Source organism: Platalea leucorodia (genome assembly GCF_965183815.1).
Source record: "Platalea leucorodia genome assembly, chromosome: 11".
NCBI lineage: Eukaryota > Metazoa > Chordata > Aves > Pelecaniformes > Threskiornithidae > Platalea > Platalea leucorodia.
The window spans coordinates 17,692,645-17,711,212 of record NC_138833.1 but is presented as its reverse complement, the minus strand read 5'-3'; the positions used below and the strand labels follow the sequence as shown (position 1 = coordinate 17,711,212).

General features: G+C 42.6%; 1 protein-coding gene across 2 annotated transcripts in view; it reads left to right on the top strand.

The window, feature by feature from the left end:
• The window catches only part of JAKMIP2 (janus kinase and microtubule interacting protein 2), a gene marked incomplete at both ends in the record, with an annotated part of 31,010 nt that overhangs the window by 10,433 nt on the left and 2,009 nt on the right, over positions 1–18,568 (top strand). The window contains 14 exons of one of the 2 annotated variants that reach the window (XM_082323967.1): positions 64–210; positions 2,008–2,148; positions 3,075–3,131; positions 4,998–5,117; positions 5,573–5,701; positions 6,705–6,788; positions 7,091–7,153; positions 8,765–8,863; positions 11,529–11,627; positions 11,961–12,014; positions 13,432–13,497; positions 14,921–14,989; positions 16,054–16,131; positions 17,017–17,220. In XM_082323967.1, the coding sequence (XP_082180093.1) occupies positions 64–210; positions 2,008–2,148; positions 3,075–3,131; positions 4,998–5,117; positions 5,573–5,701; positions 6,705–6,788; positions 7,091–7,153; positions 8,765–8,863; positions 11,529–11,627; positions 11,961–12,014; positions 13,432–13,497; positions 14,921–14,989; positions 16,054–16,131; positions 17,017–17,220 (1,410 nt within the window). The remainder of the gene's footprint in view (positions 1–63; positions 211–2,007; positions 2,149–3,074; positions 3,132–4,997; positions 5,118–5,572; positions 5,702–6,704; positions 6,789–7,090; positions 7,154–8,764; positions 8,864–11,528; positions 11,628–11,960; positions 12,015–13,431; positions 13,498–14,920; positions 14,990–16,053; positions 16,132–17,016; positions 17,221–18,568) is intronic. The other variant, XM_082323968.1, reaches the window with a different exon arrangement.

Sequence of the window (18,568 nt, the reverse complement as noted above, 5' to 3'; positions counted from 1 at the left end):
AGAGAGAAAAAAATATCTTTTATTTGGATTGTTTACAATTATTAATTGCTATTATCAATCCAGTTGAAGCGTGTCCGAGAAGCTGAGAAACAATGTAAACCTCTTCTGGAAAAGAACAAGTGCCTCACGAAGAGAAATGACGAACTTATGCAGTCTTTGCAGCGCATGGAAGATAAATTCAAAGCAGTCACTAAAGAAAATATAGAAATGGTTGGTACTGAAGAGCAAAATGAGGATTACTATTACTATGATTTATGTCTGTTATGGTGGCCACATCTGCATACTGTATGGATCTATATACATAGAGAAGATGTGTTGTATATAGTGCGTAATCCTATTGATAAGATACAGCCATGCTTATGTCTGTATATAATAGACTTACATACTATAACATTGTGTATTATGCATACATATGCAATATATTTAAGTGAATGCATAATCAGTCTTTAATACTATCCCAAAAATTAGAATTTTGAGTTTCATTTCGTTTAAAAAAAAGAAAAAATTAGTTGTATTGTTGAGTCATATCCCACTGTGCTATTTTGTATCTGGAACTCAAAAAGGAAGCTGTTAAGAGCGACGTTTTCAGCCAGCATGATGTTCATCTTTGAATGTACGTGTTTTCTTGTTAGAGCTGATGATGGCAAAGTAAAGTTCTGGTCTGCCGCTAAGCACATACAATCTTTCCATAAAACATATGCATGGTAGATGGATATGGGAAACGGAGAATGGTGGTGTGGTGGCTAGGGTTATAAATGTCACATATCAGGGCTATATGAAGTGGGGTCAAAGCATTTATGTCTGTAGATCCTTCAAATGGAATTGCCCTGAGCATCAGTCAGAAACCAGTCCCTACACATGCACCAGTGTGGCTTTGGCATTAACAGAAAAAGGAGGTGGAAGTTCTGGGTTGCCAGATGTGAGCTGGCAGGCTGACAAGACTTCCCCTGCTAAGTGTGTTTGTGTGTCTTGTGTCTGGCTTGCAATAGGCACTGTCCTCATCTTGAGCAGGCTGACTGTTCTGCAATAGATGCAGCTTTCCTGCCAATTAGGATGAGACAATGAGATACACTGGCTTGTTTTACAGAAAAAGACTTTAGTGTTACAAGGTTAATCCACTTTAAGACTCTGCAATTCACCCATGCCCAGAAGACAGAAACTTATTGCAGGTGTCATGGGTCAGAATTCTTCCTCCACAGCTCTGGTAGTACAGATCACAGCCCCTTGGGCTTTCCCACAGCAAAGAGAAGGGACTTGGGAATCTGCATGCATTAGACATCAGTGGGCAGCACCACTGGTGCACATATGCGCACGCAGCACACCTGTTCTAACTTAGCTCCCTGACATCTGCTCTTTACAGTATAGATGCCCAAATTATGGAATTTTGGAGGGTGTGGACAAGCTGTGGGTGGCTAGAGTAAGTCTCGCAGGCTGTAGCCATTTCTTCTCTCACACATGCCCAGGAGCAGGCAAGACGTGGACTTCTAGTTAAAATAGATCTGGTACCACATTTTTTGCCTTTCCTCCTCTTCTGACTGGATGCATGTCTTTCACATGACTAAAGAACGTCCATTTCCTCGCTGTATACGGCCATATGATGGGTATCGGTAAGGGCATGGGGTCATGGGAGTAGACATGAATTGCATCCCCACTGGACAGGTAGGGGGTTCAACTGTATTTGCCACATATTGGGGCATCTTGATGTATGGCAAAGGAAGAGCTATGGTCTATGACCTTTAAGGGCTGCTGTAGAGGCTACATTGCCACACAATAAGTAAATAGGTAAAGTTTTGTTGTTCTGGTTGAAGAACTCAGCCTTGCAGTGCTACTTTATTTTTAAGAAGTGCTGACAGGTATTAATACAGTTATAAAAATGGTGTAGCTGAAGCATGTTTAAAGGGCTATACAGCTTAAATGAAAGATTATGTCTAATTTTTAACTGAAAGGTGGTCTTTTTGTCTTTTAATTGCTGGATCTTATTTTATCTGTTTCTTCTTCTTACCACAGAGAGAAAAAATGACATCACATCCTCCTCTAAAGAAATTAAGATCTCTCAATGACCTGGATCAGGCTAATGAGGAACAAGAAACTGAATTCTTAAAGCTGCAGGTCATAGAACAACAGAACATAATTGATGAGTTAACAAGGGTATGTCCAGAGCACCAGGAAATTAGGAATGATTCCTATGTACAGTTCACCACTGATAGTATTTCTTATAACTAGAGGTCTGAGGGTTAATATCTTTAACACCTGCAAATTTTTAGATGTAGGTGTGTGTGGGTGCAGTTTAACTGAATTTCTAGTGGGGCATCAGCCCCTGCAACTCAAAAGTATAACTCTTGTGTGTGAGTTGAGCTCTAGAAATGAACACAGACTAAGAACTGTGGAGCCTGGGAAGATACCTACGTGTTCACAAGGCAGGGCTGTGCCAAGCTGTTTTACCGTTATAATGAAGCTACCATTAAAAAGTTTCCTTAACAAGAGGCAGGCACACAGTGCGATATCATGTGCTGGAAAAACGTGTGCTGCTAGACAGCAGTTCACTAGTTCTTCTGTCATTTAATACTGACAATCCCTTTTTCAGCTGACTTTGCACTATGATGTAGAGGGGAAGGAGAAAGAGCCTCCAAAACAGGCTGTTGCCTCTTCTAAGGCATCATTGCTAAGAGGGGTGAGATCGATATACCATCATTTAATGACTTCGAGACAGAGGCAGCATCTCCTCTGCAGGGAAGGCAGACAGCCTCTCATACAAAGCCCAAACCAGTCCTTTGCAACAGGCCTCCCAGTGATTTTAACGGGAAATCCATCAGCGCCTGTCGTTTGACAGCCTGTCCAGGCAACTGCACAACAAGGGTTTTTTTCAGATATCCCATCTTCCCTTCTTCAAGTGGTTTTCAGGTGGTACATGTACAGATTTGGATATGAATCCTCCCTTCCGCCTGGAATCGGATTCCTGTTTGAACATATGAACAGAGTCAGTGGAAGTCCAATGATTTATTTCCTCTGTAGATTTGGCCGCCTACAGCTGCAACCAAGAGAAGAGAGAGTAACTTTTTAATCTTATTTTCCAGGACAGGGAGAAACTCATTCGTCGCAGAAAGCATAAAAGGAGCTCAAAGCCAATTAAGGTAAGAGGAAAAATTGTTTTCAGCTTATAAAAATACTAGTAGGCTCTGTAGGAAAACACACTTTGGCAATCTGATTAAAGAGAGCTTTGTGGATTATAACAATCTGCTTTAGTAATTAGGTTTATAAACACCTTAGTTACTTTGGGAAAGCTTTTTAAGCCCACTTTGAAATTCAGTTAAGTTTGTGTAGCTATTTTATTTTCAGCAAAATGGGGCTTTTTTCCCCTCTCTCTGAAACAGTAATAATCTTCCTTCCATCTGGTTTCTATAAATATTGGTCTCAAGGTCTATTATGCTGAGATGTATTTACATTTCCAGAGACCTTCCCATCTATCTTCTGCTATCTGTTTTTCACAGCACATATGGGCTAAAAGAGAATCCTTGTGCATCTTTATTCTTCAAGTGGAAGTTTCTGCTGAGAAATTGAGTGTCATTTTCTCCTGCTCAGTTCCACAGGCCTTTGGCTACCTCTTGTATTACCCTGAATTGGGCTGAGTCCAAAGCTGGTATCATTTCGAACAATTTTAGAGCTGAGTAGTCAGTAGTGGTTCAAATAGCTCATTTATCAGCTAGATGTGAAGAATGACTTTGTAACAGCCACATCCCACCTCCAGAAAGTGGAAATACTGTGTAGAAAACAGAGCTTGGTTGCTCTTTGTCCTCCAAGGACATCCCTTGGTACTTCAGCCATGTTCTGTGAAAGTAATGCAACGCTCGCCTACACACAGAGAGAATTTCAGACCAGTAAATCCTAGATGTGTCACCACATTGTTTCTATATGGGTTTTGAAGCAATACACAGCAGACATAACTGGGAGACAAGGACTAAAAAGTATTTTCATCAGTCAACTGTACTTCTAAGCCAGAGATTTTAACATGGGAGAATACGGCTATTGTCTTCGCTTGGAAAAATAATGAACAAAAAAAGATAATATATACAAAAGGTTATTGGCATCTTTGGTACGTGTTTTTGTGTGACTCAAATTCTAGGTTTAGAAGGTTGTAACCTGTCAGCAAAAGTGAAAACTGTTGCAAAGCAGAAGTGCATCTTAAATGCTCGTCAGTTTGTCTGCAGAATTATTCATAAGCCAAGTATTTAAATGCTCAAATCTGTACCCTGAAAGCCTGCGGGGTCAAGCACCTTATACCTTCATAGGACATGACTCACAGTTTTCATTTGATTTAATTCAGTTGCTGAGGTTGGAGATAGCGAGGTCTCAGACATACAAGGAAACTGTGTAGTGTGAGCAATCTCTTACAACACGTGGAGAGTTAGTATAGTACTGGAAAGATGTGTGAGATGAAAGTTCCTTCACGCTACTTTTGTATTACCATAGCTTTCACTCACTCACTCACTCCAACAGCAGTATCAGTGAGAGAAGCACTGAGATACCAAAAATACCAGCAGTGTCTGTGAGAGAAGAAGGAGGGTTCCCTATTCTGCACACATTTCCAGCTCTTTATGATGTTATCTTTGCACACCAGCCTGCGTGTTGAGAGATGTCTTCTGAACAGCTTTGGGGTTAACAAACAACTCTCCTGCCTTCCTGCAAGGCCAGAGACTTTTTCTTTAGCATGTTGCTGCTCCCGTTATGTTTTCCAAATTTTAGACTAAGCCACATCCTCAGCTCAGAAAAATTAATCAGCAAACTCATTCTCCACTAGCACAAGACCTAATCTTCAATATGGTTCCCTTTGGGTTTGTTTGGAGATGCTAATGGCAAGGGTAGCCCGTTGCTCTCTTTTCATGTCTTGTCTTTTTTACGTAACTAGCAATGTGATTTTGAACTAATCTTTCCCCCTCCCATCAGAAACCCATGCTACCTGTTTCCAAGGAGATTCAGAAATCATGTTTTCCCTTCTTTAGAGACATGTGGTGGATACAGTTTTTGGATACGATGATGATTCCATGGACTCTGAAACATCTTCTGTGGCCTCGTATAGAACAGACAGAACACCAGCAACCCCAGATGATGATCTGGATGAGGTAAGATCTGACTCTTTCCATAGGCAAGGACAGGTTTTCAAGAGACTTTGACTTCCAAAACAAGTGGCCAGGCTCTCAAAAACACTTAGCTTTTTACAATGCATATTCTTCGTTAAGTTTGGCCTCAATTTTGGTTACTGATATACTGAAATGCTGAGAGGTTCTTTCAAGATCTGGTCCATAGAGTCTACACCTATGACTTCATTGCATTGAGATTATTTTTTTGTTCCCCCTTGAAGAAAATATACCCATCACACTTCTTTTAGCTTAAAGACATATAAATGCTGTATAAATTCCACATTCTTATTACTTCGTATCACAGCAGGCTCACCAAAAAACCTATTTGAATCAACACCTGTAAACCAGCTATTGTGCTTAACAAATCACACTTGCATTCTTTGCTTTGGCAGTGCTCTACTGTCTGGCGCTTAGACATGTCCTTTCTCATCCGTCAGGGTTTAGCAGCGGAAGAATCAGAGCTGCGGTTTCGACAGCTGACAAAGGAGTACCAGGCCCTGCAGAGAGCGTATGCACTACTGCAGGAGCAGACAGGAGGCATCATAGATGCTGAAAGAGAAGCCAAGGTCAGTAGTTGTTTGAGGATAAAAGCATTTCGTTGCTATCAGGACATACAAACCCCTCAAAGTGACACACAAGGGAATGGAATTACATACAACATCCATACAACTGAGAGATGTCCGTTTCGCTCATTTGCTGAGTACATTAAAGAGAGTGACAATTAAGAATGGGCACAGTCCCTCAGTTTACAAGGGGCTGTCCTCCACCTGGACCTGAAAACCCTGCAGTTAGGCAGGCATGCCAAAGCAGGCGGTTCTGCAGTTTGGCACAGAATCACAAGGGTTTTCTCATCTTTTGCCCAGGTGTGAAGGGGTTGGGTTTTAAAGGTAAACGGAGGCCTGTGGGTTTTCACAAAGGCATATGTTGCACTAACTTTAGGAATATTCACCTGAATGTTTCTAACAGAGAAATGCAGATTACATTCAAATTTGAATGTGATTCAGACTACAGTAAACTGTCCAAGGCTAAAAGTGTTGTCCATCTAATAAAATAGAATCATTCAGGCTGGAAGGGACCTCAGGCAGTCTTCAGCCCAAACTCCTGCTCAAAGCAGTGTCAGCTGTGAGATTGCACCAGGTTGTTTAGCACTTTGTTGAGTTAGCTCTTGAAGATGCCCCAGGCAGTTACAATTGCTTCTTTCCACTACCTTCTGCCACTCTCATCTACTAAGCACTTTTCTTCAATTCAGGGACTGCCCCTTACTAGGGTCTTTGAGCAAAGCCTGTCACCCCAAGTATCTGAGCTTGTGTTTCGCTACTCTAATGCAATACATGGTAATAACAGGCTTGGGTGGGGACAGGGGGCTGAGCTACTGCTCTGTTCCCTTGGGTCATCTGTGTGCCAATCCGAAGGGTGGCAAAAACCATTGCTGAGCCAGAATCTTTGTAACGGTTACTCACTCAGTGGAAGCAGTAGCATAAACCCAGGCTCTGCTGTGTTTGGTTTCCTTTTAATACCAGTCACATTGCTGGTTTTGTTACTGTTTAATGCTGTGCCTGACTTCAACAGGCTCAGGAGCAGCTCCAAGCTGAAGTCCAGAGGTATAAAGCCAAAATAGAAGATCTGGAGAAAACTTTGGCACAGAAAGGGCAGGTAAGCACTTCTTGTGTATTTCCTTTTCCTCTTTGGGATCTTACCTGCTCCGCTTACAAAACACCTAGCGCAATTTCAGTCTAGACTTCCATGAGATGTAGTGTTGCTGTTCAGTAAACAGGCAGGTCTAGTGAGTTCAGAAGCCTTGCTACAGCTTGGTAGACTAGTATGTTGTTATTCTGTAAATGACAGTTCATTCCTGTAGGATTTTAAAGCCTGAATATTGTGTCTCCAGTTTTCAATAAACGTGCCCAACCTCAGGGAGTTTGATTATTCTGTAATAGTACTGCTTCATCCAACAGGACTCACACTGGGTGGAAGACAAACAGCTTTTCATTAAGAGGAACCAAGAGCTTTTAGACAAGGTATGTTCCCAAGTTTTGCGTGTTCACTCTGAAGGGTAGTCTGGATCCTGCAATATACTTTTTGGACATGCAGTCTGGTGCTTATAGGTGTGGTATAAGGATAGAACAGCATAGATTAATATGGACAGGGTAACATACGGAAAGACAAGCCCTCTCCAGCTCTGCTTAGGCACTGTTGTTGCTGGCAGATGCACCAGCTTTGCTGGCAAGCTCCAGCCTGAGAGCTGGAAGCTCTGCTTGTTCTGGCTCCGAGGCGCTGACCTTTGTGTTCCAGTAGCATTGCACTGAAGAGTCTGCTGCTGCACTGGCAGGATGTTTTGAGCTTAGCTTCTGGGTGTGAAACACTACTAGAAATGCAGTCACCCTCTAACACCAGGACCCTTTCATACTCCTAGTGCCTGTGAGTTCTGTATATTTTTAAGGGCCTAAAGTCAGCCCTAGGTCCAGTGGAACTTGTACTGCTCAGTCCCTTGGTACATTTAGGAATATCACCTGTTTGTGTGTGTATATATATTTGTATGTACGTATATATTTTTAATCATGGAATATAAGGAGATGAAGGACCTCAGCATTGCTTGCATATCACCAAGAGTAACAGCAGTGGCCATACATATGACTACCATCAGCAAGAGGCCATAACTCCCAGCACCAGGTCTCCTGCCATCTTTCACCTCCCCAGATGAGGTTTCTTAGCCTGTGTTTCTCCCCTTCCATAAACACACCTAATTAGTCTCCAGCCCTGTGCCATCCTTCCCCATCCAGACAAACTGACCCATGGGGGCTCATTTGACCTCAGCCTTACGACGCTCCCTCGCTGTCCTTGTCTGGGCCCTACTCAGACAACCTGACTGCAAAATACATGTCCTGGCACTGGCTGGAGTTCTGTCAATTAGCAGACAGAATTAAATACCACCCATTGGCCAATTGTCTACAGCTTGCTTGTTGTGGACAACTCCAGCACTTGCTCCTCAGCCTGCTCTCTTCTGCAAGTCTCCAGCCAGATGACAGCCTCCACTCGTGTGGAGATGCTTGCCGTGCAGTTCACACAAGCGCTTGCACAGGGTGGGACGGCTGCTCAGGTAACTGCCTCCATAAAGATAGCTCTCCCCGCATGCCATCTGTGCTTCATGTACTACACACTGGGAATCTCTGATCTAGCCCAAGCTCTTCTCCGAGGCAGGTGCAGCTGTTTCTGTGTCACTCCTGACAGACGTTTATCCAACTTGTTCCCAGAGTCCTCCAACAATGATGTCTCTGCATCCCTCCCCAGACAATCTATTCCAGTGCTTTACCATGAGAGCAGCGTGTTTAATAGGTAATGCAGACTAATAGCTAACCTGACACCTCTGTAGAGTTAACTTCCCCACTGATCTTCACTAGGATTGGATTCTTTTAGGAAAACCTCCAGCCTAAGCATTTTATGATGTTTAGGAAGCTGATGAGCGGAAGTTCACCTGTGAAATAAAGACTCACTGAGATAAACCAGCAAATAGTGAATCATCTCTAGAGTTTGGATTTTGCACTGCGTATGCTACCTCAACTATTACTCACCAAATATTCAATGTTTCTTGTAACAGTCACACAGATGCTGAATTTACATCTTTCTATTAGATAGAGAAACTGGAAGCAGAAAACAACCGTCTGCAACAGGAGCTGCAGGATGCCCGAGACCAGAATGAGCTGCTGGAGTTCCGAAACCTTGAGCTGGAGGTGATGGATGAGCTCGTTACTGTAGAGCTGGTAGCAAATTAAACTAGTGCACTTGCACTGGACAACACCAACTTTAATCAAGTGTTTCCACAAGCATTGTAGCGATATAACAGAGTAACAAATCGGGTCCAGCATTTTTAATTGTGAGCTGAAGTACATCAGCTCTAGTATCCTGGAAATAGTAAGCTCCATACTTGCCTGGTTCACCTCTCTCCGAGCTAGGTGCCCAGTATGCAGAGATAAGCTCAGCTGATTAATGTCAGCGTGGCTCTTAGTTACCACACCTGCGGATATGCGTTTTCTAGTCCTTTGGAGCAGTCTGTTGTCAACATGCTTTGTTCTTATTGCTGGCCTGGCGTCTACTGAAATCAACAGAAATTAGTTACATTTAAATTAACCAAATAAGCAAGGCTTAAACCCCACCCTCATGTGCTTTGCTCAGGGCTGCATCCTGGTTCACAGCTAAGTTCTCTCCTAAAAGTAGGCATCCAGGGTTTTTTCTGTTTGTGTTTTGGTTTTTGGTTTTTTTTTTTTCATTAACCTGAGCAAGTCTTGGAGGAGAAAGAAATGTTGAGTGTACTTTTACCTCTAATAGCTGAAGAGTAGAGTATTCCTCTAAGAAGTCAGAGATGCAGGTACAGTTCCCTCTTCAGGGTCTTCCAAGCCCTGTTTCCCCCTATGAAAATCTTACTGCTGATCTATAAATTATACTGGCTTTGTTCTTTTCCCCTCTTTCAGCAAGGGTGATGAGACAAGAGTCCAAGTTTCATTGAGAGTGCTGCTGTGAGGAGAAGCGCACCTCTCTAGCCCTGTGCTTGAAGGACTGGAACTGTTCGAAGTTTAATTCAGCAATGATCAATGAAATTGCATAAGCAGTTGTAAGAGAAAGTATCAGGCCCGGGGCTGTTGTCTTCCAGTACCATATCTATGGGGTAAAAGGGTTGTACCTTGTGCCCTCTGGCCCAGCAAATCTTGAATTCTTTTCTCTGTGGGGACTTGGCTGTGAGAGGAGAGGGGGGCTGTCCTACCCAAACCAGTCGGTACTGGGCGATTAGAGCACTCTTCATTGCAGAGGAGAAACGTGCACATTGGCTCCTGCGGCAGAGGGAGCTGAAGCCAGGCCTGTGACAGCCCGCAGGGCCCTCCGGCTCTGCTCGGGGACGCCTGCGGATCCCCGGGGCCGCGGGTGTGGGCTGGGCTGTGCTCGGGGCTGGCGGTGCTGCCGCCCTGCTGTGAGCACCTGAGGACGGCTGGGGTACAGAGCCAGGGTGCCCAAGGAACACAGGCTCCCTGGACAAGGGTTTGCAATGGCTTCTGTGCTATTGATTCCTGAGGCACATTTAGATTTCATCTCTCTGTGCCTCAGTTTCTTGCCACTGTGGTGGGGATAAGAGACATTTTATACAGGTGAACGTGGTCTTGCTCCTACAGCCTTTATCATTATTCTTGCCAATGCTGGCATGTGTGAAAAGCCAACAGTGCCTGCCTGTGTGCGTATAGTGCTCGGCCTGGAGTTGTCCTAATTTGTGTCTGGAGGCTGCAGGCCCTAGCACAATGAATAGCGATGGCCTGTCTGCCCACTTGCAGGCGCTGTCACTTTTGCAGGCACTGGACACATTCCCTGTTGAGCAGCTCTCCTCAGGACCTGCCTTAGGTAAGGAAGGTCCCTCAGGAGACACTGGAGATTGAGGGAGGAGCTCCAGAAGCCTCTGCAGGCAGCCAGAGGGCTGGGTTGGACCTCGATCTCCCTCTTCCCAGACTGCCCCTAGTTACAGATTCTTGTTATGAGCACCAAGGAACAAAAACTTCCACCTGGTCTTTTCTCCAGTATAAGCTGGTTTATTTCTCAGTTGTTCTTTTCAGTTGCTGTCTAAGGCCTTATATATTTGCCATTCAGAGCTTGTAGGTAACACAGAGCCTTTCCTGGCTCTCGTGAATCAGTGCTGTGACAGATTTGTCCCTTATTTATAGAACTTTCCCACAGTTTTACCTAACAGCTGTTTCCATATGACATCGAACTGGACTGATCAAGTGAATTACATATTTATAAACCAAAATGGATTTAAAAGTGAAATTTGATCTTCACTTCTGTGCTTGCCTGAATACCTACCTGAAAGGGATGAGAAATAACATCTTCAAATTTTAATTTTAGTCTTTGGTCCTTTAAAACTGGACAAATATTTGTAGATTTTATGCAATGAAGGTGTATAAACAGCTCAGTTGATCAACTTTTTTGAACTTATTGCTTTCCACAGGTATTAGGACATACAACATACCAGGATGAGCAAATGTGTAATCTGAGTATCCTAGTAGTCCTAAGTCAAATACCTGTTTCTAAAGGCAGTATTTACAACACTGTATAGTTGTTCAACACTTCATTAAGCAAATCACTTGAGTCTTAGCCAGATGACAGCCTTTCCACAGACAATTTGCAAATTGACATAATTCATCAAATAAATAATCTCCTCTAAAATAATTAGCTTGGATTTAGGATCCTATCCCACTGTTTTTCAGACTAGGTCTAAATGTTTCTTTCTTTGACTTGTAAAATGAAGAGCTTGGCTTTGGAAGCATGACATAAACCGTAGCTATGGCATTTAATGAGTTCTCTGTGCATCTCCTTCATTCTAATATGTTCTCTGGCATCTTTTCAATTTATTTTCAGGAAAGAGAGAGGCGGTCCCCACCATTTAATCTCCAGATTCACCCGTTCTCAGATGGTGTGAGTGCTCTACAGATCTACTGCATGAAAGAAGGGGTTAAGGTAGGTCACTTTTATAAGGCAGCACTCTAACTACAGGAGTGGTGGATGCTGCCCATATAACCCATTACATTCATCTCTGCTAATAACTCCACTAAATATTAAGCATTTAAACTCAGTCTAATGTAAGAGTGTGTGATGACTGACACAATTGAATTGGACTCTTAACTTGCACCATAATGATAACACCTGGCTCAAAGGCAACTGAAATCAGTGTAATGCATTTCCATGGGATAAAACAAAATAGTTGATTTCAACACGGTTCGTAGGAGGGATGAATATTGCAGCTGTGATAAAATGCGCATGCCATGCCTTTACCATATTCTCTTTTTGCAGGATGTCAGCATCCCAGACCTCATAAAGCAGTTAGACATCCTAGGTGATAATGGGGTAAGTTAAAGTGGGAGATATTTTCCCTTTACAAGCTGTGTTTTGTACAGTAGAGTAAGTGAAATCTATAATTATCATGACTATTTTCTAAGATACTTGTTAAATTATGTAATATTAGAACAATTCATTTAAGGTGTGTTTATTTCCATAAGTTAACAATTTGTGAGATTTCAATAGTCAGAGAACTAGTAATGAAGTAGCAGCTTTAACATCTGGTTTAGCAGACTGGGAAGAATGTCCAAAGGCCACTGATATTTGGAACTGGGCCTGACTGCACTCCAGTCATTCAGGAAAGCACGTGAATTAGTTTGGCAGCCTGAGCCAACGACATCAGGACTAGGATTCCTCTGCAAACAGTTTCATAAATAGGCAAGAATTATCAAATCCCCTGTGGCTTTCTAAGTGGGCATTGCTGCCCACTTTAGTCATCCATGTAAAAGAGATCATCCTGTACCTCTGGCCAACATTAGATATGTTTTAAGAAAGCGTATAAGAAATAAATACAAAAAATAAATAAAAAAAAATACAAATCCATGGGACCTGATGAGATGCATCTGCAGGACCTGAGGGAACTGGCGGATGAAGTTGCTAAGCTACTATCCGTCATATTTGAGAAGTCGTGGCAGTTTGGTGAAGTTCCCACTGACTGGAAAAGGGGAAACATAACCCCCATTTTTAAAAGGGAAAAAAGGAAGACCTGGGGAACTACAGACCAGTCTCACCTCTGTGCCCAGCAGGATCAGGGAGCCGAGCCTCCTGGAAACTATGCTGAGGCACATGCAAAATAAGGAGGTGATTGGTGACAGCCAACGTGGCTTCATCAAGGGCAAATCAGGCCTGATGAACTGGGTGGCCTTCTACACGGGGTTACAGTGTTGGTGGGTAAGGGAAGAGCAACTGACATCACCTACCTGGACTTGTGCAAAGCATTTGACACTGTCCCGCATGACATCCTTGTCTCTAAATTGATGATCCAGATTGATGAAACAGAACTAAATTGATGAACCAGATGATCTTTCATGTCCCTTCCAACCCAAACCATTCTATGACTCTATAAAAATGAAGGATCGTGATTGTCTATTCACATGCTGGTGTAAATCAGCATTTTTACAAAAGCTTTAATGGAAGTTCAGCTTTGTAAAACTAGCATGAAGACAGACAAACGGGTCTAATTTTAGTTTATATTTCTCATAAGATGCAATGGAATGAAAACATATAGTTAGTCCATATCATGCAGAAAGGCAAAAACAGTGTTCTTTTTAATACGTTAACAGACTCTGAATGTTTCGATAGGAATAGGATACCCAGTACTACAGGGATCCCCTGAAAACGGTAGACCTAGTCTGTCACCTGGATTATCTTTATTCATGCAGGAAACTGCTGCCAATTTTCTTCTTCCCTCTCCTTCTCTTCACAGAATTTAAGAAATGAAGAACAAGTGGCCATAATTCAGGCTTCCACTGTATTGTCCTTGGCAGAAAAGGTAAATTGTGTGCTTGCTTTTCTCATGTGTTATCTAAGGCCTCATCTAACACTGGAAATTTTCTGCTCTGTTGTTGTCGTCAATATTGTCAAACTTTCTAGTGTAGGAAGTGATTCCCCAGATAAAGTAAACTGTGCCAGCACAGTCCCAAACACCTTGCTAAAGCAGCAAAAATATCAAACTCAGCTGGCCCAAGCTGTGAAGTCAAAACAACTCCAAATAGAAAAGGAATGTCACATGAAACTTGCAATAGTAAACTGAATGAGAAACCATCAGACATTTAAGCCATAATTAGTTATAGCGTGAGATTTCTAGTCCAGAGATTTCCAAAGTTTCTGAAGGGATCTTGTTGTGGTTTAACCCCAGCCAGCAACTAAGCCCCACCCAGCCGCTCGCTCACTCGCCCCTCCCCGGTGGGATGGGGGAGAGAATCAGAAGAGTAAAAGTGAGAAAACTCATCGTTGAGATAAAGACAGTTTAATAGGTAAAGCAAAAGCCGTGCACGCAAGCAAATCAAAACAAGGAATTAATTTGCTCCTTCCCCTCGGCAGGGAGGTGTTCAGCCCTCCCCAGGAAAGCAGGGCTCCATCATGTGTAATGGTTACTTGGGAAGACAAACGCCATCACTCGGAACATCCCCCCCTTCCTTCTTCCCCCAGTTTATATACTGGGCATGACGCCATACGGTGTGGCATAGCCCTTTGGCCAGTCTGGGCCAGCCGTCCTGGCTGTGCCCCCTCCCAGCTTCTTGTGCACCGGGCAGAGCAGGGGAAGCTGAAAAGTCCTTGACTGGTGTAAGCACTGCACAGCAGCAACCAAAACATCAGTGTGTTATCAACAGTATTCTCATCCTAAATCCAAAGCACAGCACTCTACCAGCTCCTAGGAAGAAAATTAACTCTATCCCAGCTGAAACCAGGACAGATCTGTATGCACAATTTGCACTAAAAGTATGTGTCCAAGTTCCTTGTTTTGGAAATTAAAAAGAAAGTGAGGGTTGTTTAAAATTGCTTTCTGTGACTCAAATACAGCACACAATTTTGTCAACATGACAGCTTCCAAGGATTCTACTCAACAATTCCTCCTCTGCCTCCATCTACCCAGCTAAGCTATTTTTGAGATGCTAGAGCCCCGTCATGGGCCTTTATCTATAGGATGAAATGGGTTCCTTATCCATCCAAGCAAGTGTGCTTTTCCATCTTCCAGTCATCTGGTAATGGTGATCCTCTTGCTTCTTCTCTATCAAGCGCTACCTACAGACATTGTGGCTGCCCCTGTCACAGGAGAACAGCCTCATGAGGGGCCCAGAACTAGCAACAGGTTACTAAAAATAGACTAATGAGATGCTGTAGATGTCCCACTTGCCACTGCCCCTGTGCCTAGAAAACACAGCAGGTTACAGCTGTCATTGTCTTCCCTCCAGTGGATCCAGCAGATTGAGGGAGCTGAAGCTGCTTTACATCAGAAGATGATGGAACTGGAAAGTGATATGGTAAGCAAACTTTCCTTAATACACATTTTAGGGGCAAGACACTGAGTGTGTCGCATTTACTTGGTGTGCTAAAAGATAACTAAATTGGCAAATTAAGTATGCAGGCTTTCTCTGATTATTGGTGAATCAATAGAATTGTTACTAGGCTGGTTCACATGCAACAGCAGAATAACATAGAAACAGAAATAGTGAAGGTTTGAAAACTTTCTCTCTCTTTCCATGAGGATGACTGTTTATTAATAAGTACAGAGGGCTCAGAGGTGCTCCGTGATTTTCAGAGATGTAAATGACCACACTCTTCATCTCATAAGATTCACAATCTAAACATCAGCTGTTGTATGACATTTTATTCAATACCGGTATGTCGGAAACTAATGAATTACACGCTGTTTTCTTTCATTACATTTTAAGACCATACCATCCTAAAGGCAAAACATTCACAGCTGAACTGCAGTTGCTATAGCACCAGTAAAGTTAGTACCTTACTCTATTCTTATTCTGGTTAATGGAAGTAACCTATAAGATGAACAAGCATAACTACAAGGGTTGGATAGCCGTAGTGGTTTACATTCTGTTCCTATGGTATGTCTGTACTTGAGTCAATTCAGCTTAAGGTAGGCTGAGAAGTTAAAGCACAGCAGCTTCCCCCAAATAATGTGAACGTGAATATGCCTGTTTAGTTCCTGTTTAGTTTATTGCACTTTCACACTTCTTCCAAAGTAAGAGAAGGTACAAAAGGAGTTGCCCGTGATGCCAGAGAAAAATCACACAGAAACCCCTAAATTACACTGCTGAAATGCCAAGTGATATCACTGAAGTGAACAAAGAGATGATGTATTTAGTTCCATGTAGCTCAGATGTGTTACCATACAAAAGCAATCCGCAGCTATTTTCCCTTCCTCCTTTTCTAGCTGAGTCAGATATTAATAATTCTGCAGAGTGTCAGTTGAAGACCAGCCTCCTAGTCCTGCCTGAGTCAGATATCTGTAGTTGATTTATTAAAACTTCCCAAAGTATTTTGAGTAACTAATTCATTTTTCTGTCCAAACGATCCTTCATTGTAGGAGCAATTTTGCAAAATAAAAGGTTATTTGGAGGAAGAATTAGACTACAGGAAGCAAGCTCTTGACCAAGCATACATGGTATGTACAAAGGACATTCTACAGCACATATTGGCCAGCACTGTGGCAGGACGCAGACTCCTGTTGGATCAGGAAGAGAGGTTTTTGCTTTTTCTTAGCATCTTTTTTTTATTTATTTGTTTTTTTTCCCATTCTTCTAATGCACTACCATGCAATCTGCACAGCTTCAACACGACACCTAGCTTTTTCATGTCACAAAAAGGCAGATCTCCTGAAGTCTGAAAATCTTTTGTCAGTTAAAGGCAGAGATTGCTCATTAACGTTGGCTTGTCCAACTGGAGTCAGTGCAACCAACTGGAACTCAGATCTGGAATCTTGGCTGTTTTGCACGTGTCATAGCAAGAAGACAATACGACACAAAAAGCAAGCGTTCCTGCTATAAACACTGCTGTATCGAATTCTGATACATAGGTCTGATAATGGGCTGTGCAAGTTCATCATGTTTGGTTGTCAAGTTAATGAGAATGCTCATTGATTAGCAGGATTAAGAGCAAAGTACTCTGGCAGTGACCTTTAATCTTTCCTCTTTTGTTTTTTAGCACAATGGGTCAAAATATTAGAATTGGTGAAATATTCATCTTTACACTTATAAAATAGGTATGAAAGTTCTATCCAACTCCTAATCATCACTGTAACTGCTTTTAAAAAAGTCAAAGTGAGGGATTTCAGTGAAAATTAATATGAAAATATTTTAAAAATAAAAGTTCATATCCTTTTGTCAAAATACTGAACTATTTTATGAGTTCTGGTTTTCACATTTTTGCACACTTGAGCACAGGGACCACCTCTCATGCAGGCGCCTGAATCTGCCACCAACCCCCCAGTTCCCACTGTGTTTTAAACCATGTTTCATCTCTAATTGGCTTTTGGTATTGCATCAACCAGAGGATCCAGGAGCTTGAAGCCACCTTGTACAATGCTTTGCAGCAAGAAACGGTGATAAAGTTTGGGGAACTACTCACTGAAAAACAGCAGGAAGAGCTGAGGACAGCAGTAGAAAAGCTAAGACGTCAGATGCTGAGGAAAAGCAGAGAATATGATTGCCAGATTCTTCAGGAGAGGATGGAGCTGCTCCAGCAGGCTCATCAGGTAAGAAAAAGGAACCATGCACATGCGTATCTTCTCAGCTTTGCTGTATAAGAACATAAGCTGAGGTCCAATTTAGGCAAGCCCCAAGCTCCAGGGAGCCTGGCATCCAGTTTTTTCAGTTGCTTCATACGTTGTGTCTTTACTGTGTACATAAACACATGTGATATTCGCTTGTGGAGGATTGTTTTGGCATATTTTGAGTCTTAAAATTCCAAACCAAAGTTTTCATCCAGAATTCTGTCTGCATGAATCTAGCTTTGTAATAAAAATGGTCATCCTTAGTTATTGGACTGGGCGTAAGAGGAACTGTGCGAATGCTTCTGGCTCATGTTATACAGGAGGGCTATCCTGTTTTCCAGACACTTCTGCTCTGTCCCCCCTGAAGTAGGCAGTTGATACGTTTCACTGCTGAGATATAGTACTGCATTTCACGTTCAAAGACCAATGTTTGCTGCTCTGCAAGCTGTGAGGTCCCAGAGCAAAATGGCAAACAGTCACAGCATGCTGATTAATGTGACAGCTGCTCAGTGAAACACAACTTACTCAAATGTTTATGAGAATAAGAAAGAAAGCGTCTGCCCAGTGGTTAGCGTTTCTGGTTCACAGGAGGACTTAGTTTTCACAGTCCTGCCTGATCCTGAGTTGGAGACTTGAGACTGGGTCCACCCTTACTTCTTCTTACCAGAGCTTTGCAGCATGAGGAGCTTCTTGATTTCAGCCATGACCGCTGCCCTGATTAGCACTGCCACAGCCGTTGTGGCCTCTTTGAACAACGCTTAGCCAGCCTCAGTTACAGATGGGGCTGGGAAAGGCTGAGAGGCAAGGAAAGGAAGAGGTAGTGTTTGAAAGCTGCCATAAGCTAGTCTTCTCATCTGCAGACAATTAGGAAGACGTCACGGGGTGCCATCTGCTCTCCAGGTGTCTCCTGGTTTGCCTCTTTGGACCTCTGCTGTTTGCTGGCCAGCTGTCTTATGCCCTGACTAAACAGAGAAAAGATACTGAGATTCAAGGCCTCATTTTTCATACTTAGGAGTTCTGTTAACTATTCTGTGGGATCTCTTCCCAACGGGCCAAAAGTTTAACTCATGCTACATAATTTCTCTAGAAGTACCCAGCTCTGCTAAAAAAATAGGCCTTGTCTATAAGTTACATATATCCCGCTCACCACAGAATCAATGTTTTCATAGCATTGTGTACATTTATCATTTCAGATCTAGTCATAACACTTTAATCCTCTTTCAACACATTAAACTGTGAGAAATCTTAATGAGTCATGCTATAATTCTAAAGACTATAACCATGATCTTATGCTTTCCATCTATTTAACACAGGATTAATATAAAATAGA